Source organism: Oncorhynchus tshawytscha, linkage group LG25 (assembly GCF_018296145.1).
Source record: "Oncorhynchus tshawytscha isolate Ot180627B linkage group LG25, Otsh_v2.0, whole genome shotgun sequence".
Lineage (NCBI taxonomy): Eukaryota > Metazoa > Chordata > Actinopteri > Salmoniformes > Salmonidae > Oncorhynchus > Oncorhynchus tshawytscha.
The window spans coordinates 38,884,227-38,905,829 of record NC_056453.1 but is presented as its reverse complement, the minus strand read 5'-3'; the positions used below and the strand labels follow the sequence as shown (position 1 = coordinate 38,905,829).

The 21,603-nt window shown below is 42.4% G+C and overlaps 1 protein-coding gene across 2 annotated transcripts in view; it reads left to right on the top strand.

Moving 5' to 3' along the window:
* Positions 1–20,492, top strand: part of LOC112224676 (nuclear protein localization protein 4 homolog) — a 29,540-nt gene extending 9,048 nt beyond the window's left edge. For both annotated transcript variants that reach the window (XM_024388374.2, XM_024388375.2), the window contains exons 9-17: positions 572–751; positions 1,633–1,719; positions 4,852–5,050; positions 7,313–7,473; positions 13,684–13,755; positions 14,736–14,828; positions 15,118–15,234; positions 17,469–17,571; positions 18,017–20,492. In XM_024388374.2, coding sequence (XP_024244142.1) covers positions 572–751; positions 1,633–1,719; positions 4,852–5,050; positions 7,313–7,473; positions 13,684–13,755; positions 14,736–14,828; positions 15,118–15,234; positions 17,469–17,571; positions 18,017–18,180 — 1,176 coding nt within the window. In that variant the 3' untranslated portion in view covers positions 18,181–20,492. The remainder of the gene's footprint in view (positions 1–571; positions 752–1,632; positions 1,720–4,851; positions 5,051–7,312; positions 7,474–13,683; positions 13,756–14,735; positions 14,829–15,117; positions 15,235–17,468; positions 17,572–18,016) is intronic.
* The last annotated feature ends 1,111 nt before the right edge of the window (positions 20,493–21,603 follow it).

Below are 21,603 nucleotides of genomic sequence, written 5' to 3'. Positions count from 1 at the left end.
GCCAAGGGTCCACCTCAATACTCCACTTTACTGCCAAGGGTCCATCTCAATACTCCACTTTACTGCCAAGGGTCCATCTCGGGAAGTCTAAAGCGGGGATTCCCAAACTCGGTCCTGGGGCCCCCCCTGGGCACATGTTTACATTTGTATTTGTTTTTGCACTAGCACTATACAGCTGATGTTAAAATAACCATTGAGCTTTAATTATTTGAATGCTCTGTGTAGTGCTAGGGTAAAACCAAAATATGCACCTAGAGAGGGGAGTGGGGCAGGACCGAATTTGGCAAACCCTTTTCTAGAGTAGCTCCTCCTCATTTTCTTGGCTTCATTTAGTCATTGGGTCTCACAGGATGGGTGATAACAAGGAAATATGGTGGATTGGTGCTTACAAGGCTATTTGTTTTCACTTTTTCACCTGTCCACTTCAGTCCCATCACTTCAGATTAGAAAAGGACACGAGGAGAGGAATCCACTGTAACCTATTGAAATGCACCTCAAAGAGGTTTCTCAACCTCTACTCATTTCCTAGTGGAGATGTTGCTTTAATAACCCGCCTCATCCCCGCCAACAGAAATACAGACATATAGACAACATCATGTTTGAGAACCACACCATCGCAGACCGTTTCCTGGACTTCTGGAGGAAGACGGGCAGCCAGAGGATGGGCTACCTGTACGGCAGGTACACGGAGCACAAAGACATCCCTCTGGCCATCAGAGCAGAGGTTGCTGCCATCTACGAACCCCCGCAGGTGAGTGTTCAGCGCTCTGGACTCAGTCCAGTGGTTTGTTAGTGATTTGTAGATGTAGTAAGATTAATTCGGCCACAGGATGGCAGGAGGTTCAATGGGTAATGGGTATTGACCAGGTGCTGCTGTTGCAGGAGCAACATTTATCACAGACTTCAGTAATCAGATCATTGTATCTACACTGAACAAAAATACAAGCGCAACGTGTGGTTTCATGAGCTGAAATAAAAGATTCCGGAAATGTTCCATACACACTCGCGCGCGCACACAAAGCTTCATCGTCTCAAATGTTGTGCACAGGTGTGTTTACATCCCTGTTAGTAAGCATTTATTCTTTGCCAAGATAATACATCCACCTGACAGGTGGCTCCATGTACTTAACTAGTCTAAAGATGGCCAGTTTTATTGCTTCTTTAATCAGGACAACAGTCTTCAGTTGTGCTAAGATAATTGCAAAAGGGTTTTCTATTGATCAATTAGCCTTTTAAAATTATAAACTTGGATTAGCTAACACAGCGTGCCATTGGAACACAGGAGTGATGGTTGCTGATAATGGACCTCTGTATGCCTATGTAGGTATTCCATTAAAAATCAGCCGTTTCCAGCTACAATAGTCATTTACAACATTAACAATGTCTACATTGTATTGCTGATCAATTTGATGTTTTTTTAAATGGACAAAAAAATGTCCTTGTTTTTGAAAATAAAGCACATTTCTAATTGACCCCACACTTTTGAATGTGTGTGTGTGATATATATTCTTAGGCTATTGGAAACAACTTTTAGCTTGTGTACTTTTACGTGTTTGTTTAGAAATGTTTATCCGAGATGTGTTTGATTTAGTTGGTTGAATTTGAGCTCTTGTGAATTCCTCTGTCCATCAGATTGCCACCCAGAACAGTCTTGAGCTGGTAGAGGACCCTAAAGCTGCAGCTGTGGAGGAGATCGCAGCCAAGCTGGGCCTGCGCAAGGTTAGACGACACCACAAGCTAAAAATATGGACTTTATTTTTTTCCCCATATCCTTTCCCTGATCCAGATGTTGATTCTGCCTAGTACCCTCGTATCTCTAAACTATTGTGCTCTTCAATATGTCCAGCTGACTTAGTGCCACATTTGTATTTTGATATCACAATGTATCACAGCATTGGAGGGGTAGTATCCTTTTCCATGTACAACCCTTCATCTGGGTCGTACCCCCTTCACTCAGGGGGAACAGGTATAGGGTCGTACCCCCTTCACTCAGGGGGAACAGGTATAGGGTCGTACCCCCTTCACTCAGGGGGAACAGGTATAGGGTCGTACCCCGTCTCTCAGGGGGAACAGGTATAGGGTCGTACCCCCTTCACTCAGGGGGAACAGGTATAGGGTCGTACCCCGACTCTCAAGGAGAACAGGTATAGGGTCGTACCCCCTTCACTCACAGGGAACAGATATAGGGTCGTACCCCGTCTCTCAGGGGGAACAGGTATAGGGTCGTACCCCCGTCTCTCAGGGGGAACAGGTATAGGGTCGTACCCCCTTCTCTCAGGGGAACAGGTATAGGGTCGTACCCCGTCTCTCAGGGAGAACAGGTATAGGGTCGTACCCCCTTCACTCACAGGGAACAGATATAGGGTCGTACCCCGTCTCTCAGGGGGAACAGGTATAGGGTCGTACCCCCTTCACTCAGGGGGAACAGGTATAGGGTCGTACCCCCTTCACTCAGGGGGAACAGGTATAGGGTCGTACCCCCTTCACTCAGGGGAACAGGTATCACTCAGGGGGAACAGGTATAGGGTCGTACCCCCTTCACTCAGGGGAACAGGTATAGGGTCGTACCCCCTTCACTCAGGGGAACAGGTATAGGGTCGTACCCCCTTCACTCAGGGGAACAGGTATAGGGTCGTACCCCCCCTTCACTCAGGGGGAACAGGTATAGGGTCGTACCCCCTTCACTCAGGGGGAACAGGTATAGGGTCGTACCCCCTTCACTCAGGGGGAACAGGTGTAGGAGAACAGCTTCTATCTCAAGGCCATCAGACTGCTAAACAGCAATCACCAACTCGGAGGCTGCTGCCTACAAGGAGACCTACTCACTGGCCACTTTATACAATGCCACTTTAATAATGTTTACATATCTTACATTACTCATATGTATTTACTGTATTTTATACCACCTATTGCGCCTTACCTATGCCACTCGGCCATCACTCATCCATATATGTATATGTACATATTCTCATTCACCCCTTTAGATGTGTGTGTATTAGGTAGTTGTTGGGAAACTGTTAGATTACTTGTTAGATATTACTGCACTGTCGTAACCAGAAGCACAAGCATTTCACTACACTGGCATTAACATCTGCTAACCATGTCTGTGACAAATGAAATTTGATTTAAGGACAGCTACTGTCCAGTCTGACTGGCCCATCATTATAGACCACTGGGGTCATGAGGCACTCATCAATATGGGGCGCTCCCTAGATTCCTCAGTCTTTACAGGATAGGGGCTTTAAACAGCTTCCATATGCCCTCAGGCCATAGTGTATGTAATGTGTAGCAAGTTTACGAATCCATCATGGATTTTAAGAAAGATGCCCAATCAGTAAATTCGAGAAGTGTTCAGACCCTTTCCCTTTCTCCATGTTTTGTTAGATATAGATATATATAGATAGATATTCTAAAAGGGATGTAAAAAATGATTCCCTCATCAATCTACACACAATACCCCATAATGACAAAGCGAAAACAGGTTTCTAGAAATGTTTGCTGATTTATTAAATACGTAATACCTTATTTGCATAAGTATTCCGACTCTATGCTATCAGCGTCAAAATTGAGTTCTGGTGCATCCTGTTTCCATGAATCATCCTTGATGTTTCTACAACGTGATTGGAGTCCCTCTGTGGTTAATTAAATTGATTGGACATGATTTGGAAAGGTACACACCTGTCTATATAATGTCCCGCAGTTGACAATGCATGCCAGAGCAAAAACCAAGACATGAGGTCTTAGGAGTTGTCCGTAGAGCTCTGAGACAGGATTTGTGTCGAGACACAGATCTGGGGAAGGGTACCATAACATTTCTGCAGCATTGAAGTTCCGCAATAACACAGCTGCCTGGCCAAACTGAGCAATCGTGAGAGAAGGACCTTGGTCAGGGAGGTGACCAAGAACCCGATGGTCACTCTGACATAGCTCCGGAGTTTATCTGTAGAGATGGGAGAACCTTCCAGAACGGCAACCATCTCTGCAGCACTCCACCAATCAGGCCTCTATGGTAGTGGCCAGACAGAGGAAGGAAACTTGGCAACATCCCTACGGTGAAGTGTGGTGGTGGCAGCATCATGCTGTGGGCATGTTTTTCAGGGACTGTGAGAGGATCGAGGCAAAGATGATTGCTGCAAAGAACAGCGAGATCCTTGATGAAAACCTGCTCCAGTGCAGGACCTCAAACTAGGGCGAAGGTTCACCTTCCAACAGGACAACGACCCTAAACACACAGCCAAGACGACGCAGGAGTGGCCTTGGACAAGTCTCTGAATGTCCTTGAGTGGTCCAGCCAGAGCCCGGACTTTAACCCGATCGAATATCTCTGGAGAGACGCTCCCCCATCCAACCTGGCAGCGCTTGAGAGGATCTTCAAAGAATGGGAGAAACTCCCCAAATATAGGCGTGCCAAGCTTTTAGTGTCATACCCAAGAAGACTCGAGGCTGTACTTACCAAAGGTGTTTCAACAAAGTACTGAGTAAAGGGTCTGAATACTTATGTAAATGTGATATTTCTGTTTTGTGTTTTTATAAATTGGTATAAATGTAATAATAAAAAAAAACGTTTGCTTTGTCGTTATGGAGTATTGTCTGTAGATTGAGGACGGGGGGGGGGTTAAAACAAATCTAGTTTAGAATAAGGCTGTAACACAATGAGGGGGAAAAGTCAAGGGGTCTAAATGCTTCCTGAATGCAGTGTATGTTTCTATAGCTGTCCACACCAGAGAATTTCCTCGTGAATATATAGGTTACTTGACAAAAGTATAATATATATATTCTTAGTCCAACAATGTGGAGTTTGATGAGCTTGACTTTGCTGACCATAGTTTTCCTATGTGGTCTTTACTGAAGGTGGGGTGGATCTTCACTGACCTTCTCTCTGAGGACACCAGGATAGGCACGGTCAAATACACCAGGAACAAGGACTCGTACTTCCTAAGTGCGGAGGAGTGCATCACGGCTGGACACTTCCAGAACCAACAGTGTAACCCCTGCAGACTCTCACCCGACGGACACTTTGGGTCCAAGTTTATCACTGTGGTGGCCACAGGTACATGTACCTAACAAGGCCATCTAATGACTTCTACAACAGAATCCTACCAGACCAGAAGCAGGTGTAGATGTGTCCTAGTTGTCTGACTCGCTCTATAGCAGTAGGTACAGTTGAAGTCAGATGTTTACAAACACTTAAGTCATTAAAACTCGTTTTTCAACCACTCCACAAATTTCTTGTTAACAAACTATAGTTTCGGCAAGTCGGTTAGGACATCTACTTTGTGGATAACACAAGATATTTTTCCAACGATTGATTATTTCACTTATAATAATTAATAATAATTCACTATCGCAATTCCAGTGGGTCAGAAGTTTACATACATGAAGTTGACTGCCTTTTAAACAGCTTGGAAAATTACAGAAAATGATGTCATGGCTTTAGAAGCTTCTGATAGGCTAATTGACATCATTTGAGTCAATTGGAGGTGTACCTGTGGATGTATTTCAATGCCTACCTTCAAACTCAGTGCCTCTTTGCTTGACATCACGGGGAAAAAAATATCAGCCAAGACCTCAGGAAAAAAAAATGTACAGACCTCCACAAGTCTGGTTCATCCTTGGGAGCAATTTCCAAACGCCTGAAAGTACCACGTTCATCTGTACAAACAATAGTACGCAAGTATAAACACCATGGGATCCCGCGGCCGTCATACCGCTCAGGAAGGAGAAGCGTTCTGTCTCTTAGAGATGAACTTTAGGGCGAAAAGTGCAAATCAATCCCAGAACAACAGCAAAGGACCTTGTGAAGATGCTGGAGGAAATGGGTACAAAAGTATCTATATCCACAGTGAAACGAGTCCTATATTGACATAACCTGAAAGGCCGCTCAGCAAGGAAGAAGCCACTGCTCCATATCGCCATTAAAAAAGCCAGGCTACCGTTTGCAACTGCACATGGGGACAAAGATCGTACTTTTTGGAGAAATGTCCTCTGGTCTGATGAAACAAAAATAGAACCGTTTGGCCATAATGACCATCGTTATGTTTGGAGGAAAAAGGGGGAGGCTTGCAAGCCGAAGAACACCATCCCAACCGTGAAGCACGGGGGTGGCAGCATCATGTTGTGGGGGTTCTTTGCTGCAGCAGGGACTGGTTGCTTCCATATATCCACATAATGTTTCTTCCTCATGGTGCTGTCTATTTTGTGAAGTGCACATCTCAAGACATCAGTCAGGAAGTTAAAGCTTGGTCGCAAATGGGTCTTCCAAATTAACAATGACCCCAAGCATACTTCCAAAGTTGTGGCAGAATGGCTTAAGGACAACAAAGTCAAGGTATTGGAGTGGCCATCACAAAGCCCTGACCTCAATCCTATAGAAAATGTGTGGGCACAACTGAAAAAGCGTTTCTGAGCAAGGAGGCCTACAAACCTGACTCAGTTACACCAGCTCTGTAAGGAGGAATGGGCCAAAATTCATCCAAATTATTGTGGGAAGCTTGTGGAATGCTACGACCCAAGTTAAACAATTTAAAGGCAATGCTACCAAATACTAATTGAGTGTATGTAAACTTCTGACCCACTTGGAATGTGATGCAAGAAATAAAAGGTGAAATAAATGATTCTCTCTACTATTATTTTGACATTTCATGTTCTTAAAATAAAGTGGTGATCCTAACTGACCTAAGACAGGGAATTTTTACTAGGATTAAATGTCAGGAATTGTGAAAAACTGAGTTTAAATGTATTTGGCTAAGGTGTATGTAAACTTCTGACTTCAACTGTACATGGTGGACTTTGCTTTGAGGATAGTAAAACAGCACGTTGTTACAATACTTTTAATTTTTCAAAACCTTTTTGTATTTAGCTAAGCAAGTCAGTTAAAAACAAATTCTTATTCTACAATGACGGCCTACCCCGCCAACCCTCCCCTAACCCAGACGACGCTGGGCCAATTGTGCGCCGCCCTATGGGACTCGAACCTGGGTGTTTTAATGACGAGTGTTTGCACCGACCGACTCATTTCGTTAATGTGTAATAAAAACAAACCTCTAGCCTGCGTTCTTCTAACGGCTCACTTCAAGTTTGGGATGTGAACTTGGGTGTGAATGAAATGTTGTCCCATGGATTAAAGAGATGTGGATATTTCACCACAACCATGGCCATGATTCTATGAATATAATGTGGCTATCCCGGGTCTGCACTATTGTATAACGGACCAATCATGCTTACATGATGATGATGATGATGACTTCCTATCTTGTGATTTTTCCAGATGTTCTGTGAGGGTGACTGTGTGCCTCACTGCCTCTCCCTGCAGGTGGTCCTGATAACCAGGTGCACTTTGAGGGTTACCAGGTGTCTAACCAGTGCATGGCCCTGGTCAGAGATGAGTGTCTACTGCCCTGCCGAGACGCCCCTGAGCTGGGCTACGCTAAAGAGTCCAGCACAGAGCAGTACGTACCAGACGTCTTCTACAAGGTACAGTTACTTGATAACTTGGGAAGTCTGCAGCTCTCCTACAGCATTCTGAGACGCGCTAAACTCACAAGGAGACCGTCACTAAAATCTCTCACCACTCATATTTACTGCTCCTAATGTTTCTTTTTTTTTGGCTAAAATGGCAGGAAGAAAATGTTGATTTAAACAAAAAGTCATCCAGTAGATTGAGTTAGCCGAAAGGGAACTCTGTGTGAATAAATGGTGCTAGCTTGGACCTGAGGCAAACCTAATGGATTACTGCTTTATAGAAATAACAAAATGTTTTCATCACATGACATCTTTCCAAGAATGTGAGAATGACCGAATGAATGCAACCCAAATATCTTAATCTCTGTTTTAGAGCATTTTATTTTTTAATTTTACCTTTATTTAACTAGGCAAGTCAGTTAATAACAAATTCTTATTTTCAATCACGGCCTAGGAACAGTGGGGTAACTGCCTTGTTCAGGGGCAGAACGACAGATGTACCTTGTCAGCTTGGGGATTCGAACTTGCAACCTTTCGGTTACTAGTCCAACACTAACCACTAGGCTACCCTGCCGAGCATAGGTGGTCATCTCCAGTCCTCGAGGGCCTGATTTTGATTGTCACACTTTCCCATCATCCCTAGCAAACACTGCTGATGAAACTAATGTCATTCTAAACTGAAGATCGTGATTGGGTGATTATTGGAGTCAGGTGTGTTAGCTGGTGCTGGGACAAGACTGTGGCACCAATCAGGCGCTCGAGGACTGGAATTGCCAACCCCTGGTCTAGGGCATAAGCACCTCTCTCATCCTGTATGTGAATCCATGATAACAATGACGGTGGAACAATATGGTTGTGGATGGAATTGCAGGATCTCAACATGATACCTGGATGAAGTCTGAGGTCAAAGTGAGGGAAATGATCTCTGAGAAATTGAAGATGGATCATAGGAAGATTTGAGGTGGAGCATGCCCAGAGGACTGGAAAACTCGCCACCAACCCAGGTGACAGGCCCAGGCCAATAGTGGTCAAGTTCTTGAGGTTCAAGGACAAGGTAGATGTTCTGGAAAGAGCCAAGAACTTGAGAGGAAGGTGCATCTTCCTCACCAAGGACTATCCTGAAAAATGTGCTCCAGAAGAGAAAATAACTTATCTCGGCCATGAAAGTTGCCGGAGCGCGTTGGGACATAGCAGATGTAAGCAATGTCAGCCTCATTGTCCAGCCTCGGCCTTGAGGCCAATACTTAAAGCTTAATCAAGAGCAGTGATACTAGCAAGAGCAGTGATACTAGCAAGAGCAGTGTGCAGGTTTCTTATTTTTATTTTCACCCTCCCTCCCAAAAACCTGGAAGGGATGGGAGACGAACCTATGAGTTTGTAGCTTCAACCGCGCAGCACACTCACACCAACTGATTTAATGGACGGATGTTTTTTATTTTTATTTTCACCCTCCCTCCCAAAAACCTGGAAGGGATGGGAGACGAACCTATGAGTTTGTAGCTTCAACCGCGCAGCACACTCACACCAACTGATTTAATGGACGGATGTTTTTTATTTTTATTTTCACCCTCCCTCCCAAAAACCTGGAAGGGATGGGAGACGAACCTATGAGTCTGTAGCTTCAACCGCGCAGCACACTCACACCAACTGATTTAATGGACGGATGTTTTTTATTTTTATTTTCACCCTCCTCCCAAAAACCTGGAAGGGATGGGAGACGAACCTATGAGTCTGTAGCTTCAACCGCGCAGCACACTCACACCAACTGATTTAATGGACGGATGTTTTTATTTTTATTTTCACCCTCCCTCCCAAAAACCTGGAAGGGATGGGAGACGAACCTATGAGTTTGTAGCTTCAACCGCGCAGCACACTCACACCAACTGATTTAATGGACGGATGTTTTTTATTTTTATTTTCACCCTCCCTCCCAAAAACCTGGAAGGGATGGGAGACGAACCTATGAGTTTGTAGCTTCAACCGCGCAGCACACTCACACCAACTGATTTAATGGACGGATGTTTTTATTTTTATTTTCACCCTCCCTCCCAAAAACCTGGAAGGGATGGGAGATGAACCTATGAGTTTGTAGCTTCAACCGCGCAGCACACTCACACCAACTGATTTAATGGACGGATGTTTTTTATTTTTATTTTCACCCTCCCTCCCAAAAACCTGGAAGGGATGGGAGACGAACCTATGAGTTTGTAGCTTCAACCGCGCAGCACACTCACACCAACTGATTTAATGGACGGATGTTTTTTATTTTTATTTTAAATTTTCCTCTTTTGTTTGTTCTTTTCCATATCATGTCTGAGGCTACCCAGGAGATGGGCTGGAAATAGCCCATATTAATATATGTAGCCTTAGAAATAAGGTTCATGAAATCAATAACCTGGTAACATCAGATAACAACAATAAGATATTAACCTTTTCTGAGACTTACTTGGATCATTCCTTTTGATACAGCAGTAGCAATAGCAGGATATAACATATTTGAGACAGGAATACTTATGGGGGAGTTTTTTTTCAATATACCCTAAACTGAAACAGACGCAATGATTTTTACTGAGTTAGTTATATAAGAAAATCAGTTATATAAGAAAATCAGGCAATTTAAAAAATGAATGCACATCTGACTACCTGACTTACTGCAAATTGAGATATGATGACTAAACTCAACAAAAATAACTTATGAAGCCATGATGAATGATGGGGGAAATCTTAGGAGTAGTTTTACCATTATGGGCAGAAAAACAATCTTTCATTGAATCCTCTATTCCTCACAACCATTTGGTGTTATTTTGATTCCTTCATTGGTTCATTGATTCCTTCAATGATTATGATTCCTTCATTGGCGAAGGTGACAAACTTAGGCAGGAAATGCCAACAACTAACAGTGAGCGATCGTATTCATGCATCAAAAAAGAGAAAAGCATTGTAAGTTTTGAATTTTGTTAAGTTAGTGTGGGAGAGGTGAGAATTATTATTGATCTATATTTATACCTGGCATTGACAACTTGGAAAGCTACTGAGGATGGTAGGAGTGGCCATAAAGTCAGCTATCTGTCACATCTTTAATCTGAGTCTAGAGGAAGGTGTTAGTTATCTGGCCTGGAGCCAGAGTCATTCCGCTACCCAAGAGTGGCAAAGTGGATTTTACCGGTTCTAACAGCAGACCGATCAGCTTGCTGCCAGCGCTTTAAAAGAACTGTAGGATTTTTGTTGTTATTGACCAAATACAATGCTATTTCTCTGTAAACAAATTGACAAGACTTTCAGCATGTTTATAGAGACGGGCACTGAACATGTACTGCACTGACACAAATGACTGATGATTGTTTGAAATGCATTGATATTTAGAAGGTTGTGGGAGCTGTACCTTTCGATTTTAAGTGACGCCTTCGATATTATTGACCATAACCTGTTGAAAACTATTTTTTTTTATGGCTTTTCAACCAATGGCATATTGTGGCTAAAGATCTATCAATCGAATATAACTTTTCTTTAATAGAACCTTCTCTAATGTCAAATGTGTGGTGTACCATGGCAGCTCTCTTGGCCCTCGTTACTATGTTTATCAATGCCCTGCCACTGCTATTTAACAAACCCCGTGTGTCCATGTATGCTGATTCAACCATATACTTGTCAGCAACCACATATAATGAAGTCACTGAAACCCTTAACAAGGAGTTGCAGTCTGTTTTTGGAGTGGGTGGCCAGTAATAAACTGGTCCTGAACATCTCTAAAACCAAGAGCATTATATCTGGTACAAATCATTCCTGACGCTCTAGACCTCACCTCAACAACAGTAACTTGATTATGCCATTCTTAGTGCAAATTTCGGAAAATGAAAAAGACCTAGCTAAAAGATAAATTGCAGTTAATTTTTTCAAACCGTGTTTGTCCGTGGATCTGGATCTGGTAATGAGTGGTGTGGCTGTTGAACAAGTTGAGACTAAATTACTTGGCGTTTCCTTAGATTGTAAACTGTCATGGTCCAAACATATACAGTACCCGTCAAGTTTGTACACACCTATTCATTCAAGGGTTTTTATTTTCACTATTTTCTACATTGTAGGATGATAGTGAAGACCTCAAAACTATGAAGAAACACATGGAATCATGTAGTAACCAACAAAGGGTTAACCAATCAAAATATGTTATTTGATGTTTTTCAGAGTAATCCACCCTATGCCTTGACCGTTTTCACACTCTTGGCATTCTCTCAACCAGCTTCATGAGGAATGCTTTTCCAACAGTCTTGAAGGAGTTCCCACATGCTGAGCGCTTATTGGCTGGTTTTCCTTCACTCCGCTGTCCAACTCATCCCAAACCATCTCAATTGGGTTGAGATTGAGTGATTGTGGAGGCCAGGTCATCTGATGCAGCACTCCATCACTCTCTTTGGTCAAATAGCCCTTACACAGCCTGGAGTTGTGTTGGGTCATTGTCGTGTTGGAAAACAAATGATTGTCCCACTAAGCGCAAACAAGGATGGCGTATCGCTGCAGAATGCTGTGATAGACATGCTGGTTAAGTGTACCTTGAATTCTAAATAAATCACAGACCGTGTCACCAAAAAGGCCCCACACACACACCATCACACCTTCTCCATGCTTCACGGTGGGAACCACAGATCGTCCGTTCACCTACTCTGCGTCTCACATATACACAGCGGTTGGAACCAAAAACCTCAAATTTGGACTCATCAGACCAAAGGACAGATTTCCACCGGTCTATTGTCCATTGCTTGTGTTTCTTGGCCCAAGCAAGTCTTCTTATTGGTGTCATTTTAGTAGTTGACGGTCTGATTCATAGTCTCCTCTGAACAGTTGATGTGTCTGTTACTTGAACTCTGAAGCATTTATTTGGGCTGCAGTCTGAGGTTGCAGTTAACTCTAATGAACTTGTCCTCTACAGCAGAGGTAACTCTGGGTCTTCCTTTCCTGTGGCGGTCTTCATGAGAGCCAACTTCATCATAGCGCTTGATGGTTTTTGCAACTGCACTTAATATTAAGTTCTTGAAATGTTCTGTATTGACTGACCTTCATGTCTTAAAGTAATGATGGACTATCGTTTCTCTGCTTATTTGAGCTGTTTTTACCTAAATATGGACATTTAGCAAATAGGGTCATCTTCTGTATACCACCCCTACCTTGTCACAAGACAACTGATTGTCTCAAACTCCATTAAGAAGGAAAGAAATTCCACTAATAAACTTTGAACAATGCACACTTATTAATCGAAATGCATTCCAGGTGAAGCTGGTTGAGAGAACGCCAAGAGTGTGCAAATCTCACATCAAGGCAAAGGGTGGCTACTTTGAAGAATCTCAAACAAATCAACATATATTTAACACTTTTTTTTTGGTGTCTACATGGTTCCATATGCGTTCTATCATAGTTTTGATGTCTTCGCTATTATTCTACAATGTAGAAAATAGAAAAAACTGTGTCCAAACGTTTGACTGGTACTGTAGATTCAATAGTTGTAAAGATGGGGAGAGGTCTGTCCATAATAAACAGATGCTCTGTTTTTTGTTTTTTTTTGGACACCTCACTTCCTAAGCAAGTCCTGCAGGTTCTAGTTTTGTCTTACAAGGCGTGTGGTCAAGTGGTGCAGGGAAAGACCTCGTTAAGCTGCAGCTGCCCAGAACAGAGCAGCACATCTTGCTCTTCAATGTAATCAGAAGGCTAATTGAAATAATATGCATTCCAGCCTCTCTTGGTTAAGTGTTATTTTTATGAGAAACAATGCTGTGAAATTCCAAATGGTTTGCGTAGTCTACTTACACACACACACACAGCTCTGACACGCTCACAACTTACCCCACCAGACATGCCACCAGGGGTCTTTTCACTGTCCTCATTCAAAACAAATTCAAGGACGGAGTAGGTATTAGATCCATGGAACTCTCTTCCGTCTCCTATTGCTCAAATGAACAGCAAACCTGGTTTCAAAAAAACAGAACGCAAAGCCTCGCAGCACAACGTCTCTCCCCTCTATTTGACCTAGATCTTTTGTGTATGTATTGATGTGCCATTGTATGTAGTTCTGTCCTTGTCTATTAATGTTCTGTATTATGTCTTCATGTACTGTGTGGACCACAGAAACAGCTAATGGGGATCCTAATAAAATACCAAATAACTATTGGAACAGTTACAGCTGTCGTCTTTCTCTCCATTGATTGTCATTTTTCTTCATCCCCCCCTCAACAGGACAAAGATAAATTTGGCAATGACATCACATATTTAGCCCGGCCCCTTCCTGTGGAGTACCTTATCATAGATGTAAGTATGAAAGAATGTGGGTGTGTACATTTGACCTTTTTTATGCAGGTTTAAAGAAGGGAATCACCAATGACATGAGGAGTGGTAGGGCAGGTTTTAGAGTTTAGGATACATAGCAGGGCAAGTCAACTGAAATACGCTTCTGACTGTTTTAATATTAGTTCATTAACATTCTCCATCTAACTAGCAAGTGTTTCACATTTCTAGTTGCCATGTGTGTTTTGCGAACAACTAAATTGTTCAACTGAAGGTTTGCCCGACGCTGTAAAGATGTCTTTCTCCTTCCACAATAGTGTTGTAAAATATTGGCAGCTCCACGCCATACAGAAATATCCAAATCACCATAACTCTACCAACCTATCATGAGGTTGTTCTGTCCAATGATGAGCCCAAGAAAATCAAGAACTAGATGGACTCGCCAAATATTTACTGGCACCAGCTGAGAGCACTTTGTTACTTATCTTGTATTCCTCTGTTGTCGTCTCGTGTTCCGCTCTGTTGTCGTCTCGTGTTCCGCTCTGTTGTCGTCTCGTGTTCCGCTCTGTTGTCGTCTCGTGTTCCGCTCTGTTGTCGTCTCGTGTTCCGCTCTGTTGTCGTCTCGTGTTCCGCTCTGTTGTCGTCTCGTGGTCCTCTGTTTTCATATTCAACTGACATCTGTTGTCTTGGCTCTACATCTCGCTGATGTCAAGGGGACTCTCCAAGATGGAACTGTCTTCCAGTCTGTTAACTCTTCTCTAACTAGCAGACTGCGCTATGGGATTCATTTTAAGATATTCTTTGAGTTATGGTTTCAAATGTTTTGGGAAAATGAGCAGAGGGACCCGGCTGTCCTATCTTTAGGGGGAAGCTGGTTCCACCATTGTTGTGCCAGGACCGAGACGTTTTAACTTGGCTCAGCGGGAGAGGTGGGGAGGGCCAAGAGACGAGAGGTTCCAGTCAGTTAACTTTGTTTGTCACTCCTTCTATCCATCTCTATCCAGATAACCACCACCTTCCCCAAGGACCCCCAGTACACCTTCAGCTCCACACCACGCTTTCCCATAGAGAACAGAGACATCCTGGGAGAGACACAGGTACACATTGACACACACACACAACAGCTAAATTGGTTGTTCTGATGTGTGAGGTTTGGTATTTTTGTTTTCTTTCAGTGGTCAAAGAATGACCTAAATACAGAAGGCTCCGAAAAGTGTTTTTCTGACTTTAAAAAAAAACGTACTTTGGCAACAGACATTATTTCTCTGTTTCGATCTGTCCTGATCACATGATTGTCTGCCAATTCATCCTAAGAGTCCCTGGGCTATGGAAGTTATTGTTCTTGATCATATTCCATGTTTCCCCTTTCCTGTGTGTGTGAGACAGGATTTCCACAGTTTAGCTACGTACCTGTCCCAGTGCACCTCGACTGTATTCCTGGACATGGTGTCTGACTTCCACCTGCTCCTCTTCCTGGTCACCAACGAGGTCATGCCTCTCAGAGTAAGTTCTGCACAGACACACTCACACCACACACCCATACTGTCACTCACTCACATACAGACTTGTACACTAGGGTTGGGCGAATTTACAATTGCGTTTTATCGACAAGAGAGAACAAAACAATTGCTAAATATACTTATGGAATAGGAAGTTTAAACAAATGATCATTTATAACACTTAGAAACAAATGAACAATGTTAAACTAATAGGCCTATTAGGAGATGCCTTTTACCTATCAAACTGTACAAATCCTAAATATAGACCTATAAGTTACAACATTTTAAGAAATGAGTGTGAACCAAGTAAATAAATAACCTAGAGTAGTGAGTGGAGGGGGGAAGAACACGTTGAAAATAAGTCTCATGGTTTGACAGAATATTTTAGCCTATCCTATGTATTTGGCCAATTTAAAAAATATATATTTTACCTTTTATTTAACTAGGCAAGTCGGTTAAGAACAAATTATTATTTTCAATGACTGCCTTGCCGATGAGAAGCATACCCATAACATGATGCAGCCACCACCATGCTTGAACATATGAAGTGTTAATCAGTGATGTTTTTGGGGATTTTTTTTCATTCAGAACATAAATGTAATTTCTTTGTCACATTTTACTTTAGTGCCTTATTGCAAACAGGATGCATGTTTTTGGAATATGTATTTTCTGTACAGGCTTCCTTTTCACTTTCATTTAAGTTCGTATTGTGGAGCAACTACAATGTTGATCCATCCTCAGTTTTCTCCAATCACAGCCATTATACTCTGACTTTTAAAGTCACTATTGGCCTCATGGTGAAATCCCAGAACTGTTTCCTTCCCCTCTGGCAAATGAGTTAGGAAGGACGTCTTTGTGGTGACTTGGTTTATTCATACAGCACCCAAAGTAATAACGTCACCATCCCCAAAGGGATAGTCAATGTGTTTTTGTTTTTACCCATCTACCAATAGGTGCCCTTGCTTGTGATGCATTGGAAAACCTCCCTGGTATTTTTGTGGTGGAATATGTGTTTTGAAATTCACTGCTCGACTGAGGGACCTTATAATTGTCTGTATGTGTGGAGTACGATTGAGGTAGTCATTAAAAAATGTCACACACTTACATAGTGATGAGTCCATGCAATTTATGTGACTTGTAAAGCACATTTTTACTCCTGAACTTATTTGGGCTTGCCATAACAAAGGAGTTGAATACTTATTGACTCAAAACATTTTAAGCTTTATATTTTTAATTCCACTTTGACATTATGGGGTATTGTGTGTAGGCCAGTGACACAATCTCAATTGAATCCCTTTTAAATCCAAGCTGTAAAACAACAATGTCTCAGGGTGTGAATACTTTCTGAAAACACTATGTTCAGGTCATTATCTCCTAAAAAATGTAATTTAGTTGCCAGTAGAATGTTACAATACAAATGTCACCTGTAAAATTGTTTGTCGTTTTGCAACTAAACCTCCATTGCACTGCTTTGTAACACATTTTTGCATAGTTGTCGTTATCTGCTCTTAAGTTCATAGTTCACTTCTGGAGCCAGTTTTGTCAACAAGCTTTGGGGCTTGGAGATATGGTGTTTCTGTTAGAAGCCATGCTGTGGGCTTTTTCTCCTCTCGCTTGCTTCTCATAAGTGGCTTGCACTGTCAGCTGCATGGGCGCAAGTAGCCTGGCTAGCTATCTACTGCTCCTTTGAAGATTGGCATATTACTAGACAGACTTGCTCCTCTCAATCTGTAGATGACGTGAGACACTTTTTGATACCGAAGTGACAAAAATGTGTTCTACTATTAAAAAAACGACCAAAGTTTCAGTATACCGTGAACAACTGTTTTTACAGGAAGATGGGACAATATTTCCTTCCAGACATCGCCCAACCGTATCGCGCGCCCACACGCCCTCACACACACTCACACTCTCAAACCAAAAACGTTCAAGCACTATGTTTTGGTTTGTTGTCACGCTACAAAAGGTTCAGATTATCACCACAGGTTTGTTCAATGTGGAAATGATTGTATTTGTCAACAGTACTCCCCCCCCCCATCTCTTTGATGATGGCAACTTGGCTCGAAATCCTTGATTGATGTCATCTATCGTTAACATTCGTTAAAAATCTATCGTTAAAAATCAATGTTTCCCTGCATTTCATTGGGGTTATCTTGGCGTGGCCAGAAAAGAGTTACGTAATATTTTTATTTATTTATTTTTTTTACCCAAATATATGTTCTCATTATTTGTTCCCAGGACAGCATTGGTCTGCTGTTGGACGCTGTGAAGACGAAAGACGAGGAGCTGGCTCAGACCTGGAAGAAGTCTGAGCAGTGGGCCACTATCGAGCAGCTGTGCAGTAAGTACCTCTGGCCATCCAGGTAGGGCACTGACATGCCTTCATTGAAATTATTAAATGTCTGTCACTGTTGAAGAGTAATGAATTGTTTTTTTTTTTTCTTAATTCCATTATTTTAATTTTCGATTTGTGTGTATTGTTGTGAATTGTTATACTACTGCACTGTTGGAGTTAGGAACACAAGCCTTTCATTACACCCGCAATAACATCTGCTAAAAATGTGTATGTGACCAATTAAATTTGATTTTGGATCTGATTTTAAAGTGATTGAGTTAAACTTGTCTTGCATTCAATTCAGTAGAACTTTATTGACCACAAGGATACATTTGTTGGAGCTCCTTTCATGTATCATCCCTACATATAAAAAGGAAGTCTGAGAAGTCCTTCCTGGTAAGAGTCACCGCCACTCTTATGTCCCTGACCCCTCTCTCCCTCCTCTCCTCAGGCACGGTGGGTGGGCAGTCATCGGGCCCTCAGGAGTACGGGGCCATGGGCGGCGGCCCCTCTACCCCAGCATCCTCCTCATCGATGTGGTCCTGTCTCCACTGCACCTTTATGAACCAACCAGGCACAGAGCTCTGTGAGATGTGCAGCCTGCCGAGGGGTTAAACCCCACCCCTGCCCTGGCCCCCGTGTTTCCCAAACACCTCTACCCACCTGCTTCCCTTATCCACCAACGACTTCGCACCGGGATTGGATACTGCAAACAGCTGCGTGATTGGATGTCTCCTCTTGGCCCCTGCCCCCCCCTTGTCCATTCAATCTCAGACTGCTGTGGGGTTGACAAGCGCAAAACGATGGTATTTGTTTACACCAAATCAAATGATTTAACAAATAATGACTGTGCTCTCATCTCTTTCACACGCTCTCTGCCGTGGCCCCTGACTGAGACTGGCTGGGACATGTTTAGCTGAAAGCACTATGGCAACTAGGCTTCTTCCCTCTTCCTCCCCACGGTTCCTCACGTTCCTCCATGACCTGCCGCCAATAAATGTTGCTGTGCTTCAGGGACATCAGCAAAGGAAAGCCTCAATCATTTTAAGTTATATGTCACTCACACCGACCGGCGCACCCTCTCGCGACTTATTCTGGAAAGTCTGTGTAAATAATATACATTCCTTGAGGAAGGATTGATTGCTGTTTTATTTAATTGCACATGAAGCGTTTTGTTTTCCTGATTGTAGCTACAGTAGATATCGGGTGTGTTTTTCTCATTTCTCCCAAGAGTTATCAGACGCTGACGGTCTATCCAGAAGATCTCTTGATTGGCCCAAACCTCTTCACAGAGTTATACAATTAACCTATCAGGCACTATCATAAACCTAGCTGTTTTATTTGAGTGTTTTGTATTGCAGTAGTGATGTGTTCTCGGTTGCTCAGGCACTTTCCCCTAAGTTGATGCCCTGCCCTCAGGAGTAAGTTTGGAGTGATGGTCCTGGCATTTAATGAAGCCATTCAATTTTGGGTTATTTGTTAAGTTTGATAAAGTTTTGAAGCTTATAGTACGCCATGTTTGTTTTGTTGGCAGCTTTGAGGTGCTTGCTTACTGGGTTAGCTACCAACACTGCATCTCTCTCTTTCTCTCCTTCCCTGTCTTGCATCAGTTCTCCTCTTTCGACTGGCGCCCGTCTAGAGGGGCCAGAGAGGTATGGAATGCTTTTTATTCCTCCGACGTTTCCTCTGGATCTCTATCACTCTGCCTTCAGAGACACTATAGGTCACAGGTCAACATAGCGGAGAGAGAAAGATGCCTTAATGGTCCCATGCCTTTTAGCAGGCCAATGTGCTGTGCACCTGGGATGGAGAGAGGAAGAAAGATGGCAAGGGAAGCAGGGGGAGGGGAAAAAAAGAGGGATTGTGAAAGAACTGGGAAAGGTGGTGGCCAGGCAGGGCTAAAGAGCTCATGGTGTGTTTGCTTCTGTTACGGAGAACCAATATTTTCTCTCCACACTAAAAAGCAGTAAAACTGAACTCATTCCAACAGTAATTATTTGACGTCAAATAACTTGTGTCCACAGCACAATCAATTCAGTAGGGAATGTTTTCTCTTCTCATGTCCCCATTTTAGATACGGATTACAATGATCTAGGTACACCATTAATGTCTGAGAATATGAATTAGTGGGTTAGTGGTTAGCATGAACAAGTACCTATTCCACAGTGTCTCTTGGTCAGCACAGGGGAGGTGTCTGTGTTATTTCACACAGAACGCTGATTCAATTAATTCAGCTTTATATTCTCATAAAGTGGCCAAACCTTGACACTGCTATTTTGATGACATTCAATGAAGTGTTTGGTTTGAATTGGGTTTTTTTGTTAGATATTTACTCCCTAATTTGACACTGTAGCAGTCAGATTTAGTCTAACAGATACCTCAACTTTTTCCAGCCTTCAGGTATTTCCTGGAGAGGGATATATGTAGTGAGCACATGTCCAAGGGGTTGAGCCTGTCGTCCTCCATTTTGGGGCTGATATCAGTAAATGATCCTTGTCTGTTGAATGGAGAAGAGGAGTCATGGGTTTCAAATTATACTTTTTTTTTTTTTTTTTTTTTTTTGTAAGCGCTCGGTAGTCATTTCCATTGAAAAAGTTGAGTTTTTATTTTGTAGATTTTATTTGAGAATGGTTTAAGGTTATTTTGCCCATTTTATATCCACTTCCCCCTGTGTGAGTTGTTGAGAACGATTATCTTAAAATGCATAAAATAAGTCCCCGATCTGGTCCAGGGTGTTACGTGTGGGGCTTGTTGATGCTGAGTTTCAGCCACACACAACGCCTTGGACCAGAGTTACATAAATCCTAACTTCCCACTCTGAGCTGAAGAACTGGACCCTGAAAGAAAGTTGTATGATGCTGTAGACCTGGATTTTAATTTAATATCAGAAATACCAGTAAAACAATAAACAATTCCTATCAATGAAACACCGTGTTTGTTTTGTACTTTTAGGCTGATTTTTGTCTTCTTAAAACCTGTTAAGGCTAGGGGTTCCGCCTCGACAACATCCGCTGAAATGGCAGAGCGCGAAATTCATTTTGTTTGTTGTTGAAATATTTAACTTTCATTCACAAGTGCAATACACCAAATTAAAGCTTAACTTCTTGTTAATCTACCCATCGTGTCCGATTTCAAAAAGGCTTTACAGCAAAAGCACACCATACGATTGTGTTAGGTCAGTGCCTAGTCACAGAAAAACATATAGCCATTTTCCAGCCAAAGAGAGGAGTCACAAAAAAGCAGGAATAGAGAGATAAAATGAACCAGTAACCTTTGATGATCTTCATCAGATGGCACTCATAGGACTTCATGTTACACAATACATGTATGTTTTTGTTTGATAAAGTTCATATTTATATCCCAAAATCTCAGTTTACATTGGCGCGCTATGTTCTGTAATGTTGCGCCTCGAAAACATCCAGCGAATTTGCAGAGAGCCACATCAATTTACAGAAATACTCATCAACTTTGATAAAAGATACAAGTGTTATGCACAGAATTAAATATATACTTCTCAATGCAACCGCTGTGTCAGATTTCAAAAAAGATTTACGGAAAAAGCACACCATGCAATAATCTGAGTACAACGCTCAGGCACAAAAACAAGCCACCCGCCATGTTGTGGAGTCAGTAAAAGTCAGAAATAGCGTTATAAATATTCACTTACCTTCATCAGAATGCACTCCCAGGAATCCCAGTTCCACAAATGTTCGCTAAAGTTCATCTTTATGTCCAAATACTTCCTTTTTGTTAGTGCGTTTGGTGAACTAATCGAAATTCACAAGGCACGGGCAAGTCCAGACGAAAGGTCAAAACAGTTAATAGAAACATGTCAAACGATGTATAGAATCAATCTTTAGGATGTTTTTATCATAAATCTTCAATAATGTTTCAACCGGACAATTCCTTTGTCTTTAGAAATGAAAAGGAACGCAGCTACCTCTCATGGCCAACCGCATGATTTAGCTCATGGCCTTCTGCCAGACCTCTTAGTCAAGCAGCTCTCATTCGCTCCCCCTTCATAGTAGAAGCCTGAAA